The 27,248-nt window shown below is 41.7% G+C and overlaps 1 protein-coding gene across 1 annotated transcript; it reads left to right on the top strand.

Annotated features, from left to right (window-relative positions):
• NINJ1 (ninjurin 1) lies at positions 1–24,978 on the top strand. The gene is made up of 4 exons (XM_083603161.1): positions 1–456; positions 12,203–12,434; positions 18,474–18,629; positions 21,693–24,978. The coding sequence occupies exons 1-3, from the start codon at positions 382–384 to the stop codon at positions 18,617–18,619; spliced, it is 453 nt and encodes a 150-aa protein (XP_083459287.1). The 5' UTR covers positions 1–381; the 3' UTR covers positions 18,620–18,629; positions 21,693–24,978.
• Positions 24,979–27,248: the final 2,270 nt, after the last annotated feature.

Here is a 27,248-nt window from a genome sequence, read left to right as displayed (position 1 = left end):
AGTCATTCCCTGGCAAGGAGAGCCCGACGCGCCAGGCCCAGGCTGCACCAACAGCAGCAGCAGCAGAAGAAGAAACTGCCCTTTGCAAACAGGAGCAGCGCGCCGTCGGCGCCGCCCCAGCAGGCGAAAGGGAAGCATCGCGGACCGCTCCCCATCTGCAGCAGCGCCCGGCCCTCGGAGGCGGGACGGGGCTTTCCTCCCTGCAAGTCTGCGAGGCGGGAAGGAAACCCAGCGCTTCAAAGTGCCCGTAGCCCTCAGCGCGAGCGGAGCTCCCGGGCCTAGCAAGGCGGAGGCGACGTCCCGGGTTTGCGGCTCCCATTCCAGGAAGGAAGGCAGGAAGGCGGAGAGGGCAGCTCCCGCAGCAGCAGCGGCGGCAGCGACATGGGCTCCCCCATCGACACCCACGAGATGAATGGGCTGACCGCGGAGAACGGCGACGCGACGCCGCCGGAGCAAGTAAGGAACGCCCCGGGGGAAAGGGAGAGGAGTGCGCGCGCGCGGAACGGCTTTGCAGTAGCCGCGGGCTGTTGAGCGCGCTTGCCGCGAGTCCGAGGGAGAAGAGGAAGGCAGGCGACGGGGAGCTGGCGTTTCAGACGCCGTGCGCCCTGAGGGGCCTTGTTTGTTTCCCGGGCGGCAAAACGGGCAAAAGTCCGCTCTGGGAGGCAGCTGGGGGGAGGACGGGGACGTAGAGGGGACCTGTCTTGCCTGGCCGAAAAGCCTTTAGGAAAGCGGTGAGGTCAGTGCCAGCCTGGCTGCTGCTTGGCAGGGATTTCCCGCAAATCTCAGCCGGCCTCCCACAAATCTCGGCCTCCAGGGAAGGGCAGGGAGTAAACAGCGAGGGCGGCTTCTGGGCGACGGAGGAGGGAAGGAGCCTCTGGGCCCAGGCAGGCAGTAGATTTGTGTTCCCTAGTTCTGCTGCGCTCACAGCTGCTTTTGCATACTGTAGCTGGGGCAACCCCGGCAGACGAGTGGGGTACAAATTATTATTATTATTATTGCCCATCACTGTCACAGTGAAGAGTGTTGGAAATGAAAATAGCCCTAAAGATGAGGAGCCAGAGGATAGCTTTCTTCTACTGATCTACAAAATAATGTAAACAAGTGATCAGGTGACATGTAGACTTCAGAATGAGCAGGGAAATGCATCAGGCCAGGAGGAATTCATGTCCTTAAGCTGAGGGCTTGCCAACTGGAGTTTACTTGTGTCTCCCCCATGACCCACCCAATTACCGCCTTAGAGACAAAAGGTGTGGAGCGGTATACGTGGCAACAGAACCTGATTTCACTGAAAGTCTGTTTTGAAGCACTGGCCCATCCTCCTAGATCAGGGGTCAGCAAACTTTTTCAGCAGGGGGCCGGTCCACTGTCCCTCAGACCTTGTGGGAGGCTGGACTAGATTTTGGGGGTGGGAAATGAACAAATTCCTATGTTCCCCAATTAACCCAGATATGCATTTTAAATAAAAGGATACGTTCTACTCCTGTAAAAACACACTGATTCATCCATGACAGGTGGCCATCCAACCTCCAAGGAAGGAGAGTCCACCATGTCTCGTGGGAGCCTGTTCCACTGCTGAACAGCTCTTACTGTCAGAAAGTTTTTCCAAATGTTTAGTTGGAATTTCCTTTCTTGCAATTTGAAGCTATTGGTTTGAGTACTACCCTCCAGAGCAGGAGAAAACAAGCATGCCCCCTCCTCCATGTGACAGCTCTTAAGTTATTTGAAGATGGCTATCATATCTCCTCTCAGTCTCCTCTTTTCCTGGCTAAACATACCCAGCTCCTTCAAGCGCTCCTCATAAGGCTTACTTTCCAGCCCCTTGATCATCATCGTTGCCCTCCTCTGCAAGCATTCCAGCTTGTCAACAAATTTTATTATATTACATTGGTACTGTTTGCCCTGCCCTGCTCATTTTGTTTTGATTTTCATACAAAAGCTTGCCCTTCCTCTTCTCAAATTTCCTTAGATCCAATTTCAGTTCCCCTTTCCCTCTGATGTGAGATATTGCTGGATGGGAAGCTGGTATCCACTTGTTCATTGGAGCTGTTTGTCCTGCCTGAAAAGGGCAGGAGGTCCTTTGTGCTAGGGTGCACCAGGGCTCAGCCCTGGCATTTATTTTAAGTGCCACAGCTCAAAGCAGCACACAACAAAGGTGGAACAGATTCAAAGCCATAGATTCCAAGGCTAAGGCTTTGGCTTCCTAGTCAGCTCCTGCTCCCACCACCAACTTCCTCCCCTCACCCAGTTCCACTGGCAAGTGCAGAAGACTTGGGAGAGGGAGGTGAGGATTTCTCTCATTTGTGTTGGATTTTAGAGAACATCAACAAGATGTTCTCTTGTTCAAACCTTAGAAATAAACCCCTGTTTGTCTCCCAAGTCATCTGCTTTTGCCCTAGAGTTTGGAAGAGATTTTGGGGTTGGGGGGTGTTTCTCATGTTGTTAGAATAGGGTAAGAATACTCCAAGGAGGGGATATGTGCTGCTGGGTTCTCTTCTTCAGAAGATTAGAAGCATTTGTCCCTGGTGATTTGTTGAGTAGATTTGTGGACACTTGAAAATGCCTCTAAGTCACAGAATGCATTTCAGTTACTACTGAGCAACTACTGAATCCCCCCTCCCCCATCATAGATTCAAGAGAAGGGCTTTCAGTTCATAAGCGTGGTGTTTCAAGACAATCTCCTCTTTGTCTAAGAAAATTTAAGCAAAAGCCTATCAGAGTGGGAGTTCTCATCATAACCGCCTTGAAAATGGATTATTGGCTGGTGGCGAATCCTCAAATTTTTGATTGGTTTCTTAGTTCACCTTTTTTGGGGGAACATGATTGAACTTGTAGTTTATTTTGCAACTATAAGCAACTTTGGGTGGTAGACATTTTTTTGATATGCTTTAGTCTGGTTTCTGGTTTGGCCCTCAGACTGAGATTGCTTTATTTGCCATGGTGAATGAGTGGTGCCTGGAGGCTGAGGAGTAGTAAAATGTTTTTGGTTTTAATGGACCTGTCAACAGCTTTTGATCTAGAAGACCATGGCATTCCACTTGAGTACCTGATCGACCTGCCAAGAGTTAGGGGACTGCTTTTAAGTGGTTCCACTTCTCTCTGATGGGACAGTTTCTGAAATAGCCACCGGCCAACTGTTATTTTTAGTTCTCTGCAACTATCTGCACTTAAATGGTTTTATCCCAGCCATTTTTAACATCTGTATGAAGCTGTTTGTAGAGAGAGCCTGAAGTTTTGGAGTGCAATGTTAGCAGCATTCTGTTGACACTCACCTCTATATTCTTCACACCCAGGAACACCAGTCTTAGAGCATAAAATGAGATTTGGTGGTCATGGAAAATTGAATGAAAGCAAATAAGCTGACACTGAATTATTGCAAAGAAGAACTAGAAGTAGTGATGGTTTGAGAATTCTAGAATCTGTGGAGATCCACTGGTGAGCACTAGAGTTGTAGCTCTGGTAGTGATCAAGTACAAAGCAAGTGTCATACTGCAGATCATATTGTCCTAGGATAAAGAAGTACCTGTTCAGCATTCCTGAACAATTTACAAGGTCCGTGGTACTTTAGGGATCACCTGAAACCTTATATCCCAGCTCTGTTGCTGAGATCACTGTTGATTGTGTCCTGAGTTGGGGAGGCTCATCTTATGTCGATATGAAACCAAGTCTTTGTGTTATCATCCCAGTCCTGTGGAAAACTCTTCCAGTAGATATTCGGCAGGCACCTTCTGCATTAACTTTTAAATGTCTGCTGAAAACTTTGTTATGCTGCTAGGCTTATGCAGACAATTAGGAACAATATTTTTTTTGGAATAGCTAGCTAGTAATTTGTGATTTTAATTTGTGAGGGGATTGTGTGGTTTTATTTACAACAGTCTGTATAACAGTTGAAAACTACTTTTTAAAATTAAATTGTGGCATATAAGTATTTTTTTTATAAACAAACTAATTAAAAGGCAAGGGTCAAACTGGCAAGTGGTAGCCCACATATCTCTAAGCACCCTGTTCACACCCCCAAGCTCATTTTTCTTCCCCTGCCCCACATGAGTGTTTGGTATGAAAGTAAAGAATGGACAGAGTGAGTTAAATATATTACTAAATAAATAAATAAATAGGAAGGTTTAGTTTTGCGTTCCACCCACTCCCCCCCCCACCCCGCCCAATACTGAAGGCCAGTGGTAATATTAGTTGGGCCAGAAATGCATACTTGCATACCAAATTTATCATGCAGAATTAAACAATTAGGCTTACTAGCTAACCATTTTTATTATATATACATTTTCATAAGGCAGCTGCACACAGTTCAGTGGTTCTCATTTGTATGAAAGCAATCGCTAGCAGCACAGAACTGCTAGTCTGGTAGAATGTGACTTTCAGCTAATTACTCCATGCGTGAAGGCATTAGAAAATGCCTGTGTGTCATAACATTAATCCCATGACTCAGATCCCTGTTTATATTCTGAGCTTATGCAAATGTAGGTCTATGTGCAGGCATGAGTACTTCTGCAACATAATAGTATGCCCACAAGCCACAGCAAGATTCTGCTGGATATGATTTTTTTGGAACATCTTCCAAGAGAATATTCCTGAGTAAATTAAGACCTTGACATATAGACAGGATATAAAATGTAAAGGCCATATTTTGAGAAACTGCCATTCATCTCAGAAAGTCTGACCCACAGATGGGAATGTTTTCACATGTGGATCTACTATAATGCAAGGACACAACTGCACTGCTGTGAGTGTGAAATGCAGCAGTTTCCCTGCAAACCTTTCCCTATTTCTTAGTACAAGAGCTTCAGGAGTACTGTTTCTGGAGTTTGCATAATCAGGATCCAAATCTCTGAATCCTTTAAAAAAAAAGGTTTTGTTTGCTTGAAATTTGTTTCAAAAAAGGAGATTTTTAAACATGTACTTTTAACGGAATGGCACAAGTCCTCGCTATGTTGAATCAAATGTTTGTTATAACAGGGTGGGGTTATTCATTTAAAACCACTGAGCTTCACATTTGAAGGCCAGGTGCAGCCTTGGCATAAGCAAGTCTGCAGCTTATACTTTTCCCCATGAGGTCACACATGCAGGATTTTGGAGTGAGAATGTCTACATGTTACCTTCCTTATAAAACAGAAGCTGGAAATGGTCTCCATGTGATGGGAGTCTTCATGTACTGTGTGCAATCATCCATCGCATAATTATTCTGTAGTGAGTTTCTGTCTCAGCACCGGCCATAATAATGTGTTGCTGGCATAGAAACTCTCTGTGTGATGTGAAAGAATCAAAAGATAGTTAGGTACTGGTGTGAATGGTCCATTGTGTCACAGCTGCTTCTATGTACCTTCTTTGTGATGAAGCTATTTTGTAGACAAGTCCTCTAGAGTGGTTCTGCACAGTTTTAATGGCCTAACTATCTGTTACTTTAAATCTATGGTTTGGCACAGCATCAGCGTTACAACCATTAAACGTGGAAGTCTCCATGGGGACCATGTAGAGAAGCGGGGAAGTGGGGTATGGTCCACATTTCTTCTAGATTCTAGTCAAATATTTTAACAGGCTTTATTTATAAATGAAAATCTTCTCATTGTAGTATTTTTCCATGTATAAAACTAGGTTTTTCCCTTAAAAATAATGTCAAAAATTAGGGGGAGTCTTATACATGGATACATCTCCTCACATTTTCTTAAATCTGAGTCTCCAAAAATGGGGCATCTTATAGATGGAAAAATACGGCATTTAAATCATACTTTACCATAGGCCTACTAGCTTCCCTAGTGCAAATTCCTATCAAGAGTCTTCTTGTTGTTGTTTAGTCGTGTCCGACTCTTCATGACCCCATGGACCAGAGCACACCAGGCACTCCTGTCTTCCACTGCCTCCCGCAGTTTGGTCAAACTTATGCTGGTAGCTTTGAGAACACTGTCCTCTGTCGCCCCCTTCTCCTTGTTCCCTCAATCTTTCCCAACATCAGGGTCTTTTCCAGGGACTCTTCTCTTCTCATGAGAATTGGAGCCTCAGCTTCAGGATCTGTCCTTCCAGTGAGCACTCAGGGTTGATTTCCTTTCAGGATGGATCGGTTTGATATTTTTGCAATCCATGGGACTCTCAATAGTCTCCAGCACCACAATTCAAAAGCATCAACCTTTTTTATGGTCCAGCTCTCACTTCCATACAACACTACTGGGAAAACCATAGCTTTAACTATACGGATCTTAATTCTGGCTTGGAATTCATCCAGTCCAGCCTTTCGCATGATGAATTCTGCATATAAGTTAAATAAGCAGGGAGACAATATACAGCCTTGTTGTACTCCATTCCCAATTTTGAACCAATCAGTTGTTCCATATCCAGTTCTAACTGTTGCTTCTTGTCCCACATAGAGATTTCTCAGGAGACAGATGAGGTGGTCAGATCAAGAGTCTTAAGCATTACTTAAGAATACAAAAAAAGATCTAAATAGAATATGGATGTTAAAAGACATGTATTCTGGGAAGCGGTTTATTGTGGTAATTAAATGTTTGAGATTTCCAATTTAATTCTAATAAATTTGCATTTGCTACAAGTGAATTGTTTCTTTATGTTGATCTGTACTATGTTTTTCAGACATGCTTTTGGAAAAAGTCACTGGTTTCTGAAGAGGCAAAGAAACACATAGCTAGAGTTTAACTGTACATCTTAAAAGCAGTTCAGGTCTTGATTCTGTTTAAGCCAGGGCTTAACTTATAGATGACAAATATTACACAATGCTTACTTAGGGCCATACTACCTTGAGGAGCCATTTCACATCCCAATAATATAGCTCTGCCTTAGCTCTTAAATGCTCGAAGTTGGGAAAGTGAATAAGAAGCAGATGAGCGTGATAGTAAGAAAAAGCTGCATTCCTCTTTTTCTTCCAGTGTGGAATGGCAGTATTAAAGAGGGAGTCCCCTTCCCCCTTTTGCTTCTTTACCTACATTTAAACAAATTTATTGGTAGAGTTATCAACCAAAGACAGTGTGGAATTTTGAAAATACTAGAAAGTAGTGGAACAAGGGGGAGGAAGGTGGGAAAATTCCTCCTTGCCCCCCATCCCCCCCCCAATCCAATGCATGCTTCTTATATTTTTTAAAATGGGAAAGCTATTTTCAACTCAATGAATGATTAAGATTTTTAGTGTAGAAATGATCTTGTGAATTAACTGCACATATTCCTGTGAGTGGTTCAAATGAACACATTTCATTTAGGTTTTTGAAGGATCCGATGCCAATTTTATTAGATTAAATGTTTTTAATTCTATCCTCTTAGAAAACATATGCTTGATGGGAACAGAGCATAAGATGCTAACCAGAACAATACCCACCCACATCCCAAGATTAAAACACCACTTTTAAGTGCTTAACAGATGTAAAGCTTTTTCTAGAAGAAAAAGCAAGTTAAAAAGAGAACAAGGAAGAGCCAAACAACACAGATCACAGTTTCAAAGCTAATAAAATAATTCTGTACATCTCATGGTTCCAAAAACATTATAAGTAAACAAGGTGTCTAATCCACCAGAAAAGCAGTTAGTATTAAAATGTATGTTTGCTAATCATAGGCTTATAATTGTGAAGACCAACATACAGCCCCAAAATAAGGAGTGGGAAATGATTTTCTTTCAGGTTGAAATGGGCAGCTGCATTGGAGCTGCAGGGAGGCACCTCGTCCTACACTCGAGTAGGACCCTGGCACAGATACATGCCCGACTGGCATATTCTCTCCCTCCTCCCTGTAATATCTCCCTCAAACAAAAGTCTCAGTTCTTTCCCCCACTACCCCGCTGTTTCAGCAGTTTTGATGCAAGCAATCAGAAATGAAAACATTTTCCTGTTCCGGGAATTAGGCAGGAGGGAGATGCCCAGCTCTGCCTCACTTCCTAAAAAAAAAAAAAAGTATCTCAGTGCTGGACTTTGTTGTTTGCGGCATTTAATTTTATTTCACTTCTTGTCCAACAGTTAATATTTTCTTCATGTATGCACTTGTTTATCCCAAAAAGACGTCAGAAATGTATATTCCTGATAGAAACCTGGATAAATACTATGAAGGGTCATTTACAGATCTCTAAAAAAGGCAGGGCAGATTGTGTTCATGAGCCCAGAGGGGGCAGGAGGAAAAGTCAGTGTGGTGCAGTGGTTAGAGAGTTAGACTAGGGAGACCCAAATTCAAATGAGACCTACTTTGCCATGTAGCTTAATGGGTGACCTCATCTGGCCTAAGCCATCTCACGGACTGTTATCAGGATAAAGTGGATGGTGTATGCTGTCTTGAGCTGCTTGGACAATGTATAAATATACTAACAAATCAAGGCCCCTGACCTCATTTTAACAAGGAGTATGCCCCACCCTACACCATCCCATATGCACAGATGTGCAAAAAGATGGTATTCAAAATTAGGGGAATAAAAAGTGGGTGTATTTGCACAAAAACCAATGTAACTTGAAAAAAAGTTCTAATAACGGGGGGCGGGGGGCAGGATGGGGCAGTAGCAGGGAGGTGGGGAAAAATGCATTTAGTTATAGCAGGAGCCAGCAAACTTTTTCAGCAGGGGGCTGGTCCACTGTCCCTCAGACCTTGGGGGGGCGGACTATATTTTGGGGGGAAATAAGAACAAATTCCTATGCCCCACCAGAGATTCATTTTAAATAAAAGGGCACATTCTCCTCATGTAAAAACACACTGATTCCCGGACCGTCCGCGGGCTGGATTTAGGTGATTGGGCCGGATCCGACCCCCAGGCCTTAGTTTGCCTACCCATGGTTTATATTAACAAGAAGACTTGTACCTCTTTAGTGAGGCAAGAAAGCAAAAATGAAGTGGAATGCTAATGGCTGGAAAAAGACAATATATTTTCCAGATGGCGTCATAGAAGCTTTGTTGTCTTCTGTGTTGTGTCACCCTCATCCACTGCTGTCTGTTCACAGATTTTAATGTTTTTGTAATGCTTCAAAACTCTGCAAAATCTGTTTCACCAGAGTCAATAACGGAACAAGAGAATTTCTGCATCCTGTTCCTATGAAACAAGATAACATCTGATTTTGTCCAGCTCCTAAAACTCAACCATAAAACAATATTCTTTTCCCCCCACAAGTTCTTCATAGGCTTGAAATGTTCAATGAGATTTTGCTGATCTAGGGCCAGTGTTTACCAGATGACAGTAGGATGAAAGTACTGTACATGCTGCACATATGTGTATCTTGGAAATATATATGAAAGTTTTCAGGGTCCGGATATTGGGGTCCCCTCTTAGCCTTAGATATTTTGATTGCAGGGAAGGTCTGCCCAAGTGTGTATATTCTGCAAAAAGGTCCGAAACCTGTTTATTAAGTAAATGTTGGGAAATGCTTGCCAAAATATTGCACATTGAAGTTCTACTTCCCCCACAACTCAGAGCTTCCTTGCTGGAGTAGGACCAAAAGTTCACATGGCACAGCATCCTGTTCCCAGCAGTCTCTGCTTCGTAAACGCCCACAAAGTTCACCACTCCAGCTCTGTTCCTTTGGCATTAAGCTCTCCCATTCCTCCTCTCTGCAGAGCCAATATAACTGCTTCTAATCATTTCCTGTCTCCTCTCCTAGCCCTGTCTTACCCCATCCTATTCCATTCCACCCATCAGGAGGTGTGTTGGGCAGGAAGAAATGCAAAAAAGAGAGCTGTAATGACCAGAGAGCTATTGCTTCTTTTCCACCCAGTGGCTTGCATGGGTCAGGGGAGGTACATGTGTACTCCTTCTCCTACCACATATACCATTCCTGTTTTCCTGGCAGCCATGTTCTTCTTCCTTAGACTAAATGCATGTGGTCCATAGGGTGGGGTGGGGCACAGGAAGCAAGTGAAGCCTCTGCCTGCCCAGGAAAAGATGCACTATCTGTCCATGCCTTTAAGAATGTGTGGGATGTTGCTGTCCTCATTCATGGAGGTCTGTGTGGAACTGACCCTTGTTTAATGGCAAAAAGATCCACTGGCAGCAGATAGGCTTCCCTCAGGACAACTTGGCTCCCATGGTCCCCTCTCCTCTCACACACAAATGCCAAAGTTGTTCCCGCTTTGGCCAGCTGCGCATGTGCACAAGAGTGCTAGCGTGATGAAAGTCATACGTTTTTATGTATTTAGGAAGATACTCTGAAATTAGGGCAAATTTACCCTATTAAATCATCTTTTTTTCCATTAGTGTGAAACACTGACATCTTTTATGTTTTGTAACTAGTCATATAACTTCTTTCTGCACAGAAAGTATGTTCTTGTAAACTGAAAAGCATGAGTCATACTGGGAAATTTCCAAAAACACACACACAAAAACCCCCCTCACTGCACATTGCATTGCAGCAATACTGAAGTGTCACGCTTCTCAAGGAGAGTTCCTTACCCCTAATTTAGAGCTCAAATAAAAGTGAAAGAAAGGAGAAGGGGATGTTGGAAGTCAGCAGGAAAAAAAACCCATCAAACTGATTTATGCTGTTAGGAAAAATCTCCAACTACATTTTACTGCAAATACATGATCTGTGGTGACACAATTAACAAGCTTACTGGATGCTTAATTGCACACCTTGTTAACTTTTTGCTTGGTAAACTGAAATTTACCAGCTCATGATGGACAGGTCAATGTTCCATTTCCCATGAGCACCTTCCATGCCACAGTGAGGGAAACCGCATTTGCCTCAAGCAGGTTGCTGATGTGTTGGTGAGGCCCACAATATCCTTTGATATTCAGATATTCAACAGGGGTAGAGGAGCAATGATTTGTGAGCAAATGCTTCTGATCAGCCATTGTTATTTGATAGGAAGTCTCTCATTCAACCTGATTTTAATTCCACCCTGTGCCAGGAATTAATTTACCATAAGTATTAGAACAGACCCAAACTACAGTTTCTTCCAAACAAATGTCAAGACACTGGGATAGGGAAAGGATGCTGACATGACTAGTTATAGGAAGCAGCAAGGTGGCATAGATGCTGGGGCATAGAAGCACATGAGAGAGGGAAGGGCTGGTGCTGCAGCCCGACACAGACATGGAGGGGGCACTCTTCCCTTTGGAATAGGCAAAGTGAGGGGACAGCGAAGGAAGGGCCATCTGTCTTGGCACCTGGGATGGGACGAGCTGACAAAGGCAAAAGTGAAACCACTTTGTATGTATGTGGGGGTGGTTGGGCTCACCACAGATTGGCTGGCAGGCTGAGGGCATCCATGGCGCAATGTGTGGCTCTTTAGAAACCCAAGGTCTGATGAAATGTATAACTTAAGGAAGATTTCATCAAATATCTGAAAGGACAAATCTCAACACTAATAGGGTTGCCATACATCCTATTTGGCATACTGTAGTGTCTGGGCTGAAATCGGCAAAAATGTCCAGGAAAATCCGGCCACATGGCAGCCCATTAAAATTGCCAAAAAAAGGGAAGTTTTCGCCAGAAAAGCTTGACAACTTTGAAAGAAGAAAAAAGCGCCACAACTTTTCTGTCCAGATTTTCACTGTTTGGAATATGGCAACCCTAACTAAACTTGTTAGTGTAAACCAAATCGTGGTAATAAACTTCATTCTGCTATTGTGATATAATAATAATAATAATAATAATAATAATAATAATAATAATAATATTTATATCCCGCCCTCCCCAGCCGAAGCCGGGCACAGGGCGGCTAACAACACTAAATAGTGCAACATTATAAAAACATTATAAAAATTAATTAAAATCAAAATTGATGGCAATTTTGGGGCATGCCAAAATTGATGATGATGGGGCATGTTTGGTGATTTAAAAAATAGCTACAGGCAGCAGAGTATAAAACTTATCTTTGTCAAACAGTGCAACTTTCTCCAAGTAGTTTTGAAGCTCTTACTTCCTACAGTTTAACCAGGACTTTACACGAATGTCCATCTTACTCACATTTTCCTAGAACATAACTTTTCAAACGGTGAAGGAGAGCTGCTCTCAACCATGAAACAACCATGACCAGTTGGTGTTCTGTATTTATGTCACACTGTCCTGCCAGAGAACACTGAAGAGCTTATATGGGGTCTCCCGTCTCAGCACTGCTCAAAGCCAGGCCCTCTTTCTTGCTTAGTTGAAATGTATTCTGTGCAACCTGCTTCCCATCCAATGTACTTTTAAACACAGCTGTAGCTGATAGGAAACAGGGTATTATCACACTCTGACTATGCTGCCTGAATCATGACTCTTTGAAATGTTGTGCCTTTCAGCCTCGAACACAATGGCTGCAGAGAAACAGACAAATCAACATCAACCATTATGCCAATAAGAAGAGTGCGGCAGAAAGTATGTTGGACATTGCTTTGCTTATGGCGAATGCATCCCAGCTCAAAGCAGTTGTGGACCAAGGACCTACCTTTTCAACCTATGTTCCACTTGTTGTCCTCATCGGCATCTCGCTCTCGCTTCAGATCATAGTAGGCGTGCTTCTAATATTCCTTGGTATGTATAGTCACATGAATTTCTTCTGATTTTGTGCCATGTATAGTATTCATTTCTCTGTTTCAAAAGAGGCATGCTCATATTTTACAAAAAATAATTGTTACAATCTTGGTGTTCATTTTTCTATTTTAAAATGGGCATGTAAAAAGAAACGTCTTTTAAAAATAGCTATATCCTACTCTAATAACAAAGTTCCTTTAAATAGTTCCATATAAGTGGATGGGTATATTATTATATTTTATTATTATTATTATTAGTATTAGTATTTTCTTATCAGATTCTGTGCACTACATGAGAGACAAAATGAATACATATAATACATGAATAAATTCAATATAGGACCAGTTCTCTTTGAAGAAGAATATTATTGATTAGCCCCTTTCAGGTGTTATTGATGTTATTGCAATTGTGTCAGTGGGGAAGGTGGAGCCAACTGCTAGCCTAATCCACAGGTCCCTCACAGGTCGTATCCCCACACTTTGTGAAGGACATCAACAAAGGAAAGCAGACTGTATGCCCTGTGTGATCAGGTTTCCCATTCATAAAGAAAATAGGCTTCCATCAGACCACGAACATGTGCAGGTTAGGAAATATACCTATGTGCAAATGCTACAGTAACTTTTGTTGGGTTATTTTGCAAGGCTGCCATGGAATTACTTACATGAAATATTTACTGAAATAAGATACTAAATATATTCTTTTCTGAAAGCTTTCCTGAATTTTACCATTCATGTTGTGGAAAAGAAGTATCTAAAGACTACAGTTATGACATTTGTTTCTGAGGAGTAATTTTTAGCTCAAGAAGTATATAGGAACTGTCCTTCCAAACCCTGAATTTATGTAGCCTGAACTATACTTTTCTTCCATCTGAACTATACTCTTCTTCCATGCTAAGGAAGTCATACTCAGTATTTTAACTACTCTGTCATTTTCTCAGATCTATAAATAGTTTTATTTTGGCTTATAGCATTACAACACTATAGTCTCATTAGGAAATAAAAGTAATTGCTTCAAAAGCAAGCCTTCCAAGGTTTTGAAAAGGAAAGTAGTAAATATGGCTTGGAAGCCAAGGACTTGTGACTGGAAAACTCCAAAGCTTGTATAGCCTTTCACCACAATGGGTTTATTATATAGGATTCCCTTGGGCATCTTATCAATGGCACAATAGTTTTCTATTACATAATGTTCCAAGGTACTTACGAAAGTAGCTAAATGACATTTCTGCTTCTGCAACAGGAGATAATCAGTCACTGACCACATTTTGCTTTTACTTTTAAAGAATATTTATAAACCACCAGCTCATAATAAATATCATGAAATATCATAATTAAAAATCATAAAATATCATAATTAAATAATTATAAAACCAAAAATGCACAACAAGTGACCAACACTGAATAAAACTCATTCTCTAATGAGGAAAACGAAAATGTTTTAAGCAGGCAACAAACTATCCGGATTGTAGATGCTTGTCTGATTGCAATAGGAACATTGTTCCAAATTACTAGTGCTACTATGGTTGGTTTACGCAGAAATGAAACAAATGTTCATCTGTTTAGAAAGTGTAAACATGAGGTCAATTTATAAGGAAGAAAAGCAGCTTAAGATGCTGTCCCCCTCCATGTCAGCTGGTCAGGAAGGGGATAATGTTTCTCAGACACCTTGTGGAACGTTGAGTTAGATTCAAATTTGCTCAGAGCAGACGTCTCTGAACTAAATGCTCCCAAGAGCAAAAGCAGAGAAGGCAATATCTGGCAATTCCTCTTTCTCCATACAGCCACCTAACCTCCCTAACCGCCCCCCTGCCAAAAATCCACTTTTCGCAGAAGAGTGAGTCTATACCCAACCAGAAGTTTTCATCAAATGCTGTGATTTTATATTTTGTTTGTATGAAATGAAAACATGTTGTGAGGGCTTGGCTTTAAAAAGCACTTTTACACTTTTAAAAAAATAGATTTTAAATAATGTTGGTGGAGTATGAGATTCTTAATCCTGGCATCGTGGGTTCAAGCCCCACATTGGGCAAAAAGATTCCTGCATACCCATCCAGTACAAAAGGCAGGGTTGAAAACATTGGTTTATTGGCAGCCTCAGTTTCACCTCAAAGTTTGCCTTCCGTAATAATTTTTCATGATTCAGGGTAGAACTGGGTAGTCCAAATGTTGGGCTACTTTTTCCCCTACCCACACGGGGAGGGGATATTGAGAGGTTTATAGGAGCAGCTCACTTTGCTTGTTATCAGGCCTGTTCATTTTAGGGCAGAAAGGGAAGGAAGGAAGTGGTCAGAGAGCCAGAGAGATGTTTTGTTCCAAATGTGGCCTGGCAGCTTCTCTTGCCAGATTCCAGGCCTATATTTTAGCAGTAGGACTCTTCCCCTCCCCCTTTACAGTGGTACCTCAGGTTAAGAACTTAATTTGTTTTGGGGGTCTGTTCTTAACCTGAAGCTGTTCTTAACCTGAAGCACCACTTTAGCTAATGGGGCCTCCCGCACCGCCGCTGCGCGATTTCTGTTCTCATCCTGAGGTAAAGTTCTTAACCTGAGGTACTATTTCTCGGTTAGCGGAGTCTGTAACCTGAAGCGTATGTAACCCGAGGTACCACTGTATCTGTCTTTTAAATTGTGAGAGCCAGAGAACTTTAAATCCTTCACCCCTGTGTCCTGTATTGCCATGCTGCAAATGAGAGCCTAAATTTACTTTCCTTGCTCCAAGTTGAATTGGGAATTGAGCTAAAGCGAACTATTAACCTGTTTTAAAATGCCAAGATTACCTGCCCAGATCACACTTTAAAAGAAAGAGAGAGCAAACGCTCTGTATGTGGAATGTCTCCTTTTGGTGGCACTGAAGTTCAAATTTATTCATAAGGCAACCAAATACAGACATTCATCCCATAGATTCTGTAGTACCAAAAACCCTTTTGTAAGACCTTTTTCATTGGCAGGGGGATGAAATAGATTAGGCTACATGAAATGACAGTGGGATTGGATTACTATAATAAAATGCTTAACAATACCTGTACTTAAGAATGGTTTCAAGTTTAGCTCTATTGTGCAGTACTACAATAATGAAATAAGATTACTGCAATTCCCTCTGAAAGCTCGGAGCCTGGCTTTGTTAATAGACAGTGTTGCATTTTAAAAAAAATAATCAAACCCATGCTTTATATCTCCAGTGCTGGTGAATCATCTGAAACTGGGTGATATCTGAATGCATAAACCAGAGAGTTACACCCTGAGCTCACTGGTTTCTTTCCTGCCAGCAGCCCACCTCATTGATTAGAGCATTACAGTATTATTATTTTCTAACAGCTGTGTCAGCTCTTAAAAATCATGTTGTGTAATAGCAGTCACTCTGGACTGCTTGCATTTCTTGGAATCATATTATTGGGATTTTAGAAGAAAGAGGATAGCATCCACATGATTGAGTCTGTACACCAAAGTTAATTTTAGGGCACGCATTTCCCACAGAGAGCAGCTCTTCCCATCATACAAGATATTGCTTTTGAAATTTTGGGGAGTTTCCAAAGCTGATAGTGATGTAATATGGGAAGTCTTCTGTTCAAATAAAGAAAAAGAGATTTCGTTGAACCTGCACATGCTTCAATCTGGCATTTCTCAATAGGTTCTTTGAATCGTGGTTCATATCATATCAGCTGCAAACTTTATTTTGAAAAGTCTGGATTTAAAATTAAGCATTTTTTAACCCTCTCCAGTCGCTTCATGGTGCTTTTCTCTGTCTCAATATGAGGCTATGTTACCCATCCTACCTAATGCTTTTGAAAAAAGTATCTTGCTCTTCGTTGATTGAACTTTGTTACTATTTTTTTTCATAGTACTCTGCTCTGTAATAAATTGATTGTGCTGTATCAACAGCTTATCACATCTGAATACTGAAATAACCGAGCCTCGTTTCTCCCTTATTACTCCTAATTCCTCATAGAATGCAGTGTTCTGGCAATTAGGAGAGCCTGGTCTGTTGCATTGTTAGGAATTTGCTTGTGGAGAAATGTGGCCGGGTTTAATTTTGGAGGACCAGGAGGTTCACATCATATAGCACCCATGGGTCATGGCTCACTGATTCTTTAGATTCTGCCTCATGTCTGTGCAAACTTTATTTTTAAAACTCTGAATTGAATATTAAGCAATTTTACATTGTTTCCAGACAAGTGAGAGCATTTTGAAAAGCAGTATTTATAAAACATGAAGAATCTGTGTAGTTGGAACTTTTATTGTGCTTCTTATTTTGTACAGGCCACCTTAAACAATTCAAAATAAGAGGAGACTTTGGTGCTAAGTCTTTGCTAATGCCAATTTCTCCCATTCATATTCTCACAATAGTTTCTGTCTCACAAATTTCTGTGGTAGGAAAAACAAGACAAAACCATCACTGCTCAAGTTGCCCTAGTCATCTCCTGCCTTATGGAAAATCTGCTCATAGAAGGTCGTCTGAGGAGAGCCTTCACTCTCTCCAAATGTGGAGCAGTTCCTTCAGACTTCATGCAATTCCATACAAGAGCATGCATATTTAATACGGCCCATTTATACATTTTTCAAAACCTGGAAGTAAAAATAACACGATGCAAATCCCATCTCTCTTTTCATCCTGCTCTCTTTCCACCTCAGCCACTCAGGCAAAGAAAAAATGCAAGAAAACAGCAGGTAATTGTGATTCACACAACTGAAGCCCATCGCTTGCAAGTCCATGTCATTTAGTTGAGCAGGCATAAATGTTTTCTTTAGTAAAAAATAAAGCAGTAGGAAGTAAGCAGTGAGCTCATTTAGAATTCAAAGGTTGGGGAGAGGAGGAAGAAATCTGTGGTAGAGGCTTTTAAATAATCTTAAGCAGCACTGCCTCTGGTAACAAGGTAGCAAGAAATGGATAAAGCAAAGCAAATGACAAAATGTCACATAAAATTAGGGAAACTCTAGAAACATTATAGCTTAGGATAGAAGACCTCAGGCCTGGTGCAGTGAGGTTGAGGGAACATTCTTTCATATGTGGTGGCCCTGTAAAAGGGTAAAAGAGTATTGGGAAATAATCCATAATGAATTGAAAATTTAAAAGTACTTTCCCCAAAAAACCAGAGTCCTTTTTGTTGGGGATAACTCAGACGGAAATTCCCAGGTGTCAAAAAAGGTCATTTATGTATGCCACTACTGCGGTCCGTGTTTTGTTAGCCCCAAAACTGAAAATGAGCGAGGTCCCAACTAAAGAAGAGTGGCAACGTAAACTCATGAAAGATGCACATCTTGGTGACCTAACATATAGAATGAGGGGACAAGAAGAACATACATTTAAAGAAGACTGGAAAATGTTTATTGAATATATAGGGAGGAATTGTGTACACTTGAAATCGTTGGCAGCATTAAGATAAACTCAACAGTGTAGACAAGTTTTGAGGGATGTAATAATGGAATACTGAGTGGTTAAGTTTATGTAAAATTTGCAGAGATTTATGATATGCAAAATGAACCATGGAAAGAGAAGGGAAGTCACTGATATTTTAAGGTTTTTAAATGAATATTTTAAATTGTAAAACATTTGATGTTCTCTTCAGGCCATGTCCTGTCAAGCCACACCTCCTCACTAGGCCTGTTCCAAGAGCTTGAAGGTGTCCTTGAACTGTGGCAATGCTTGCCTGAATGGAGAACAGGGACAGGTGCATGTGTGTGAGTGTGTATGTGTAGAAACCTGGCTTTTGTGGCTGGAATGTAGCCCACTTATGCAAAGAAAAGCGCTCCAGCAATTGCTCCACCCACTTTGCCTCTGGCTTGTGGCCTCTGAAGATTGCCAACTAAAAAATAATGTCCCTCAGGCTGAAAAAGGTTCCCAAGAATAATGTTTTTTTGCTTTTTTATTATTCAAATAGTTGGCGCACATATCTCTCTTGAGTTCTAGTGGCACACAAATTTTGTTACCTTCCCTTGCTGATATCTCCCCCCCCCCAGCAGAATTCCAATAATAACAACAACATATCTCTCATAGTTGTGCTTGTTTCTCATTGGTAATATTTCTTTTGTTATTCCCCCCCCCCTTGCAGTCAAATATGACCTTAATAATCCTGCAAAACATGGCAAGCTGGATCTCCTCAATAATCTGACAACTGGACTGGTGTTTATTATAGTGGTTGTGAATATCTTCATTACGGCCTTTGGAGTTCAGAAGCCAATGGACTCAAAAGTATAGGTCAAAGAAGGTGAGTTCCTACCCATAATATAGTTTCCCGATTATTTTTCATCTGTGATGTGGGCCTCTGTGTCTGAGGAACATGGAAAAGTCCCCAGATCTGAGGCGCTGAGGGAGCCCCTCCCTTGAATGGAGCAGCCCGTATTTCCTCCTCTTCTGTATTTTCCTCACGATTTTCCTGCCACGGTTGTGGTAGGCATGTAGTTTAGCATTCCATGCACAAACCTGAGGCTTCTGGGCTTTCTTTTCCCACAATGAGACTAGAAACTTTCCCTTCCATTTTCAGCTACCCTTGGTTTGTTATTAGGGCAAAACCCTAACAACAGAGTTGTAATTATCCAAACTGTGGTTTAGGGAAACAAGACAGGCTTGGAAATTGTGCCTTGAGGGTGGCTTCTTTCACTAAACCGTAGTTAAGTTTGACTAGTGTTGTCTGGGTTCACCCATAACAACAAGCTGCAGTTAGTTGAAAATGGAAGCAAAAGCTTCTGAACTGTTCACGGTCCCACCAAGTTATAAGTCTGAGGCTCGTTTGTGTAAGTTAAGCTATGGTTTAGCATTGTGTTCGAATGCAGCCACTGAATCAGGATGTGGATAAAGATTTAGAATGCAAAAAGGAAGAATAACTAGTGGTCTTTTAGCCCCTCTTTTTCCTCCCCTTGTCATAAATGACATTCTCTCAGAAGCAGAAATGTTTTCTCTTCACTGTTGCCCATGAGTGAAATCACAGTAGAATTAATGTCCTCTGTCATTATATTATAATAAATAACCTTTTAATGCAGTCATGAATTTGCATTAAAACACATCTGTTTTATGGGAACAGTCTTTATATGGAAGACTAATTCTGACGTAACCTAAATATGCAGTTTTAGACTGGACAGTGTTTCCCCCTGCTCAATACACTTCACCTCGTCTCTACAGGAAACCCAGCCTAGGAAATTCTGAACCACAGTTTGAACCACATATTTGTGGAAACTTAGAACTGTTTGGGATTTTTCCTCACTAGATCACTTTAAGAAAACCAAGATGCCTCAAAGCACCACCCTCCCCCCCCACCCCGCTTGTAAAGGGTCAAAGTCAGTGCCTGGTTAATATAAGAAATCATTATGGAAATTCACACCTTCCACAAATACTCATTTACTACCAGCGCTCCACATTTAGCCCTTCCAAAGGTAGCAGAAAGGCAGAAGTGCAGAGCAGGCAGCGAGCTGATCAAGTATGAGAATGCTAAAGGAATGGAGTCAGCAAATTGTTAGAAAAGCAGAACCCAGCACTGTACCACTGTGAAGGAGGAAGTGGGACAAGGGGGTGGCGGGGATGTAGACAGACAGACAGACATTCAGAGAGAGAGAGCAGCCATGAGTGGAAAAGACCAACCAGTGGAAATGGGTGGCTCCTTGCTTACACAATCTTCTCATTTACAGGGAGCTGGTAAAATTTGGGCTCCTCCCTTGAGGGACTGTGAAGGGTGTCTCCGCACCCCTCACCCTTGTTGACACAAACGTTAACAAGTTCAGGTTATTTTGGAGCAAGATGGAATTTCTAGGCCCTCTGACAGTACACGTACTCTCAAATGCCACATTGCCTTGTCAAAATACTAGCACCAACATTTGCTGACACCATCTATCAAAGTGACAGGAGGAGAAACCGTATTTCAGGTAGCATGTTATCTGGGAGACATTAGCTTATATTAAGGCAAATGAGTTGTAAGGAGCTACTGGGCCACCTGGAGAGCTCTGCATTCTGGGGTGTGCCAGAAAGGGTGTGGCGAGGCTACATGCAGGAAAGAAGAAAGACATGTAGTCACCAGCCAACCTGGTAACTGCCTGAAGCAAAAACACTAGATACAGAAGCCTGGTCATGAGATAGTATCCTCATCTGAGGCAGCAGACTAATTTAGAGGGGTAGGCCACCTGCATGCCCAGTATTAGAACATAAGAAGAGCCTGTTGGATCAGGCCAATGACCCATCTAGTTCAGCATCCTGTCCTCCCTGTGGCCAACTGATGCTTGTGGGAGCATGAAAGCAGGACCTGAGCTCAACAACACTCTGTCCACCTGCAGTATTCACACTTCCTCTGACAGTGATGGAACATCACGGCCAGTAGCCATTGACAGCCTTATCCTCCGGAAATTTGTCTAATCTCCTTTTAAAGCCATCTGGGTTGGTGGCCATCACTGCTTCCGTAGTTCCATAGTTTAACTACCCATTACATAGAGAAGTAATGTATTTTATCCCATCTTGAATTGTCAAACATTCAGTGGCATTTGGATGTCCATGAGGTCTAGTGTAACGAGATGGAGAATAGCTTTTCTCTATCTGCTTTCTTCATAGGGGAGTTGTTCCATCCCCTTGATCATTTTCACGGGTGACAAAAAAGATGAATGACTGGGGAGGAACAGCTGGAGGCTGTTGCCATTCTCCCCAACATCTGTTGCCTGGGGTGCTTGCTTACTCTGTCTAATGACAGGTCCAGGCCCAACAATTCTGATTGGAAGCTCTTCCTGTAGAGACCTGTTCTCTTATACTTTGTAAAATGGCATGCCCATTTCTAGTTTAAGGAAAGTGGTGGTGTCACTCCTGCAATCTATTGGGGAGCACAGCGTGACCTAGTTGTGGGTCATGACTCACCAACTGAAGGTCAATAGTTTTATATACTTATCCTCGTATTTAGCATACTCTATAGAACAGTAGGAATCAAAAAGGACTGGAAGGTCATATGGGAATTTTGGGGTGAAATGGTGAAGTGACTTCAAAAGGGAATGTCTGTTTTACAAAATAGTCACCATTCTGATAATAATAATAATAATAATAACAACAACAACAACAACAACAACAACAACAACAACAACAACAATTCATTATTTATACCCTGCCCATCTGGCTGGGCTTCCCCAGCCACTCTGGGCGGCTTCCAACAAAATATTAAAATACTGTAATGCATCAGACATTAAAAGCTTCCCTAAACAAGGCTGCCTTCAGATGTCTTCTAAACGTCTGGTAGTAGTTGTTCTCTTTGACATCTGCTTGCATCCTTTTAACTACTTTCTTTTCTTTTCTTTTCTTTTTACAGAGACCCAAGATCTTAAATGTTGGGAGATAAATGTTACGAACTTGAGCCAGTATCTCTTAAATGGAAAACATGAAGAACCTGAAGCAATTCAAAAAAGCATTATTCTCTTTCAATTGAACTGTTTCTCCAGGAACTGTTATCCCATGCCTCCACTGGCAGCTCAGAATTCCTTGCTCTCTGTGCCTTATATGTTGAACAGAGAAAGAGGTGATTTCTACACTTGAAAGTATGGGCTTCACAGAAGTAGAAAGACAGCTGAAAATTCTGCACTAAAGGAAGGCAAGTTCATCTTGCAAAACTCAACTTTCTGATCCCAATATTTAACACAAATGAACTAATTTTTGTAATTTTTTCTTTACATAATTCTAGCCATAAAATGTCTCGTATTTGGAGCTTTTTCTCTTCTGCAAAGGCCATTATACCTCATGCTCCTTCAGAACTCAATTGTTCCAAGAAACAAGGCTTCAGCCCCCCAGTTCTTTTTAGAAATAATTTGCTGTACTTCTTTCTGAGTCCTTACAGAAGTGTTGGCGTAAACTCTACTGCTTTGAGAGCAGTATCTTAAAATACAGCCCGTAGCATACACTTCTCAGTGCAATCCCAGCTTATGATCAGTCATTTAACAGTGTTGATAGATAATAGTAGCATACTTAGCTGATCACAGCTCTAAAGAGATATCCCCAGCCATCCTCTAGATTTACTCTAAGGACTGCACACATCACATTTATAAAGACATGTATGAGGGAAAATGTGTACCCTAGTGCTCTGTTGGATGTGAAGATGCCACATGGTTGTAGACTCGTGCTCACTATGGACATGGCTTTGTGGTTTTTTTACAGCAATGTGGGAGGATATTTATTTGAATTTATAGTTTATCAGACTTGAGGGCTCAGGTGGCCACGAGTTTCAGTTCTGTAAAAGAATGACAATAAAAACAAATGATATAAGGAGATCCAGAAGGAGAGAAAATTAAAAAGGGGGAGGCAATATTCCCAAACCCTCTCTAAATATATATAAATATCATATGTCAAATAACCCTTATTGGGGAGGAGAAAAGGCTAAAGAGTAAATCCAAAGTGGTCCCAAAGGCAGTTGGATGGTGTCTTGTATGCCCCCTTCTGGCAACTCCTGCAGCCAAGCTGGTGCCAAATGTATTGCTTTGCTTTGAACCACATCAGCAAGGCCAAGAGGCGGGTCTTGTTGTCTGGGCAGCCCAGGCCCTCCATGCAAACGGCCCGGACTTGCACCCCAGAGAGGTTTCCTTTCAGTTCTTTATTACAATAACCAAAAAGTTTCAAATTCAGACAGTGATTCTAACAATGTCGACTCATTGAAGGCTTATTGAATTCAATGGGGCTTACTCCCAGGTAAGTGGAGTTAGGATTGCAGCATTATTCAACATTAACTCTCCACTGAAAGGTCCTCTGTCTTTTGATAGCACTTCTCATATGATCCTTGTTGTACAACGATTTTCGCAGAGGACTTCTTAGAGGAAAGTCTTAAAGCTTTCCTTATTTTTAGTACTTCAGGGGGGAAAGGCCAGAGAATTTTCATTCCCTGACTCTGTATTAAAGAGGCTCTGTTCAGACCTCTTTGATTCTGCAGTGATGTACTTGAGACATCTACTTTTATTTGAGTTAACTCTCAGGTTCACTCTACAAAAGCCATGGTGCATTTATTCCAGACTTCCAAAGGTAACTCTCAAATTGTAAGCAAAGGTCATCTTCAGTAGGAAAGACAGTTATGCATGCTTACCCATCGAAATGGGCTTTAGGGCTTCTAACTCTCTGCTGGACTATCACCATTCCCCCCCCCCCCAAAGTGATTTCTTATTTTCAGTGCTTTTTCTGGGTAATTCTGCATGAACACAAGAAACAAAACTATTCTTGAATATATACTGCTGCTGGCAATTGTATGCATCACACATATTTTCTATAAGAAAATATATTCAATATTTTTCTTAATGTACTGTATGTTAGAACCTGCTCCTAAGATATGGCTATGTAATTATTGTATTCCATTATTGTTTTCATTTATTATATGTATAAATATTTAAATGTACATAGAACTTAAGGTAATTAGTCAGAAAGTGTGGCATTTTCATTTACCATTTCAGTTGCTATTTTCCCCCACTGATTGTAAGAATAGCAGATTATTAGGGACTAATTTTTGGAGCAATATTCAATGGTAGGCATCCTCAGAGTAGACCCACTGAAATTTGTATACTTACTTAAGGTTATCGATTTCACTGTGTGTACTTTGAGGATGACTGAAGTTGGCTATCAACAAAAGAATTATTATTATTTTTCTGTTTTGCCAGTAGGAAAATAGAGAATAAGAAGAGCACAGATGTCTCTTTGAGATGAGGTGGTTCTATTTCAGTGAAAATGGTTGGATTTTTCTAAAACTGTATGTTAGTGAGAAGAAGAATGTGTCGTAAGACATGCAATGTGCAGGTTCTTCTTGTTAGAATATAAATGTTACTTAAAGGGCTGCAGAATTAAGGAGTGGTTTGGCTAACATGTATTGTGCTTTCTCATCCATTTCAGCTGCTTAAATAATGCAGCACAATATTCAACCCTTGGGGCGCAGTGAATGGTGCAATAAAATAAGATTTCTCTTTTATAGAAAAGTGCAATGCTTTTTTATGATCTCTTGAGGTAGTGCAGGTTTTTTTGTGAACTTTTTCAAGAACAGAACGTATAGCACTGATTTTACAGATTTTTAAAGAAAGCTTTAGAAATATAGTTACTTAAACTTTTGTGGCATTAAGGATGCAATCTTAAAGAATACTTACTTGGAAGAGACTTTTAAGCAGATATGCTTAGCATTTGCCTTTGTCTTCCATGCTCCTGGTTGCTTGCAATTAATGTGGAGTGGAGTGCATTTATTCCCATAAGCTTAAACATGCTTTTTTACACAATATTGTGTTAAGGCTGTAAGTCCTGTACTGTAGTCCTGGACTATTAAACTCAATGGGACTTTCTTCTGAGTAGACATATAGAGCATAAAACATATACATACAATTTTTAATAATGGGAGAAATGTGCAGGGGAGGAAGGAGAATGCTAATGACTTCTAAGCCATAGAGGACCAGATTTTTCTATCCTGAGTGCCTCATCCCAAAGCTTGTAAATGCCCACTGCTGGAGGCAGGAACTGCAGTGCTTCCGATCCTTCTTCTCAGGTTGGGATCTTTATTTTTTCACTGCCGCTGAAACATGTTTTCCAGTGATGAAGATGAATTTTCTTTCTCTGATAAATAAAGCATTTTTGTTCATTGTGTATATCATTTGTTTCATTTCATCTGCACTGACCCTCTGATCTATTTGCAGTACTTAAAACATGAATCTGGTGTGAATGAGGACCCCTGTGAGTGCAGGCGGAAACTCAGTTGAGTGCTCCAGGCATCTCTCTGTCCCTTGCAACTCTCCCCCGGCAAGACACCCTCACTGACCCTGCTCTGCACCCTCCTCAAGTGTTTTTGCCTGGCTAGAATGTGCCATTGAACACTGACAATGCTGCTTGCATGCTTGGATGAAGAGTGTGGGGTGGTTGAGTGGGTAGAAATTAGCCTACTGTACAAATAAAATGGAATGTGCTGCTCTGCCCACATTAGCCCCTAGCCCTGCCCACCACAAGCATGTTCCACCCCCCCCCAAGAATGTGGCCCTTGATTTGAGAAGGGTTCATAATGCCTGGAGTCCAGTTTTATTAACCTTCCTATTAACCTCATCAGGTATTCAAGGAACTGGCTCTTTCCGATCGACTTTCTCCACAAAGTGCGGTCTGGTGAGATAGAAACACATTTGGTGAGGAGAACAAAGCTTTAAAATGCTCTCATTTGTTTCCCATTCAAGGAATTATTGCCTTGCCTTTACCCTGTAACTTCTCCATTCCCCCCACCCCAATGCCAGAAACTGTGCTAATATGGCCCACTGAAGCATACCTTTGTTCTTTTCTGTAATCCCTTCTCAGATGACCTTGCTGACTTTACGCATGATCACAGAGTTGGGACTTCAGACTTCATCCAAGCTGCCCTTGCTTGATGAAGGCTGCACCTACAGCATCCCTGATAGGCAGCCATCCAGCCTCTGCCCAAATACTTTCCGTGAGAGAAATCCCAGCACCTCCCAAGGCAGCCTGTTCCACAGTCCAACTACCTCCTAATGCTTGAGATTTGCCTCCATGTAATTTCTGCCCTTCCTTTTAACATGCCCTGCGGCTGGGCCTTCGATAGCAGGTTGATCTAGGATATACAGCAGTTAGCAAGTCGCTCTGTGGTTGTGGTTTTCTTTTTTTTATCTTCCTATTATGAAAAGCCTCATCGCCTGGTGGCTGCAGTCTGTTGTAGGCTGCTCCCAGCTCCCACCTCTTAGTGATGCCATAATATGCAGTTGTGAATGTTTCCTACACAAAGACCACTAGCCTAGTACAATCCCCAAACTTACCTTTATTTAAGCCAGCAATGGACTGGGCCCTGGAGCTGGCACAGAGCTGTGTTGCTTACCTCCCTATGCACACCTGGGAGAAGAACACAGACAGGTGCCTGCATGCACCTGGAACCACTGAAGCAAGAATTGGGAAATCTCTGTTACTAAGCTGGCAGTCGGACTAGATCAGGTATGGGGCTCCTGTGTCCCTCCAGATGTTGCTGACAGCTGCCATCATCCCTGGCCCTTGGCATGCTGGCTGGGGCTGATGGGGTTGTAATTCAGCAACATCTGGAGGGCCAAAGATTCCCCACCTCTGGGCTAGGTAGCTGACAAAGCCCCTCAAGCCCTTGTGATTTCATATGGCGAAGGTGACCAAGATTATAGGATTTGTTTCATAATCCCCACTTCCCGAACGAGCACTAAAGCAGCCGCAATAAGCTGCTGCTAACACTGCTAAGAAACCTCGTTTTACAGGAATCTGCACAGTAAGTGACTTAAGGGTTGTATTGTTTTGCTTCCCTTTACAACTTTTTTTTTGTTTAATCTGCTCTCTACATTATCGCTGTTTCCACATTTGCGCCATTCCTGCTCACTATGCCTATCTCTCATGTTCCGTTTCCTTATATCTCCCCAGAATATCCCATTCAACGCCTCCCATTTCCTTTGCGTGGTCATTTGAGCCTCATAAAACGAAATTCCGACTATGAAGAAACACGATTACCCAAAAGGAAGCACGTTTTTCTTGTCAGCATTTCCTGCCTCAGGGGTCAATGTCCTGGTTATGGGAGACACCATTTAGCACTATCTCTTGACAACATGAAGTACACAAAAGTCACTATACATTTTCTTCTATTTAGTGCCAAGCTAAAACTGGCCTAAATTCTGCACACAAACCCCAGAAACATACATTTGTAAATTGGCGACAGGGAGGAGGATGCTATGGCATACTGCAATTTAGGAGCAAAATCTACAAATCCTTTTTTAATGTTGTAAATTGTTTTAATATTTTTATCGATAATTGTAATATTTCTTGCATACCGCTTAGGGTTTTACCACAATTAGGCAGCATACATTACTTTGGTTAAATGCAATAAACATTTTTTGTTTAGGCAGGCCTTCTC

This window comes from Podarcis filfolensis (genome assembly GCF_964270895.1).
Source record: "Podarcis filfolensis genome assembly, chromosome: 2".
In the NCBI taxonomy this organism is placed as follows: domain Eukaryota; kingdom Metazoa; phylum Chordata; class Lepidosauria; order Squamata; family Lacertidae; genus Podarcis; species Podarcis filfolensis.
Note: the sequence above shows the minus strand (reverse complement) of the source record. Positions and strands in the feature narration are given on the sequence as shown.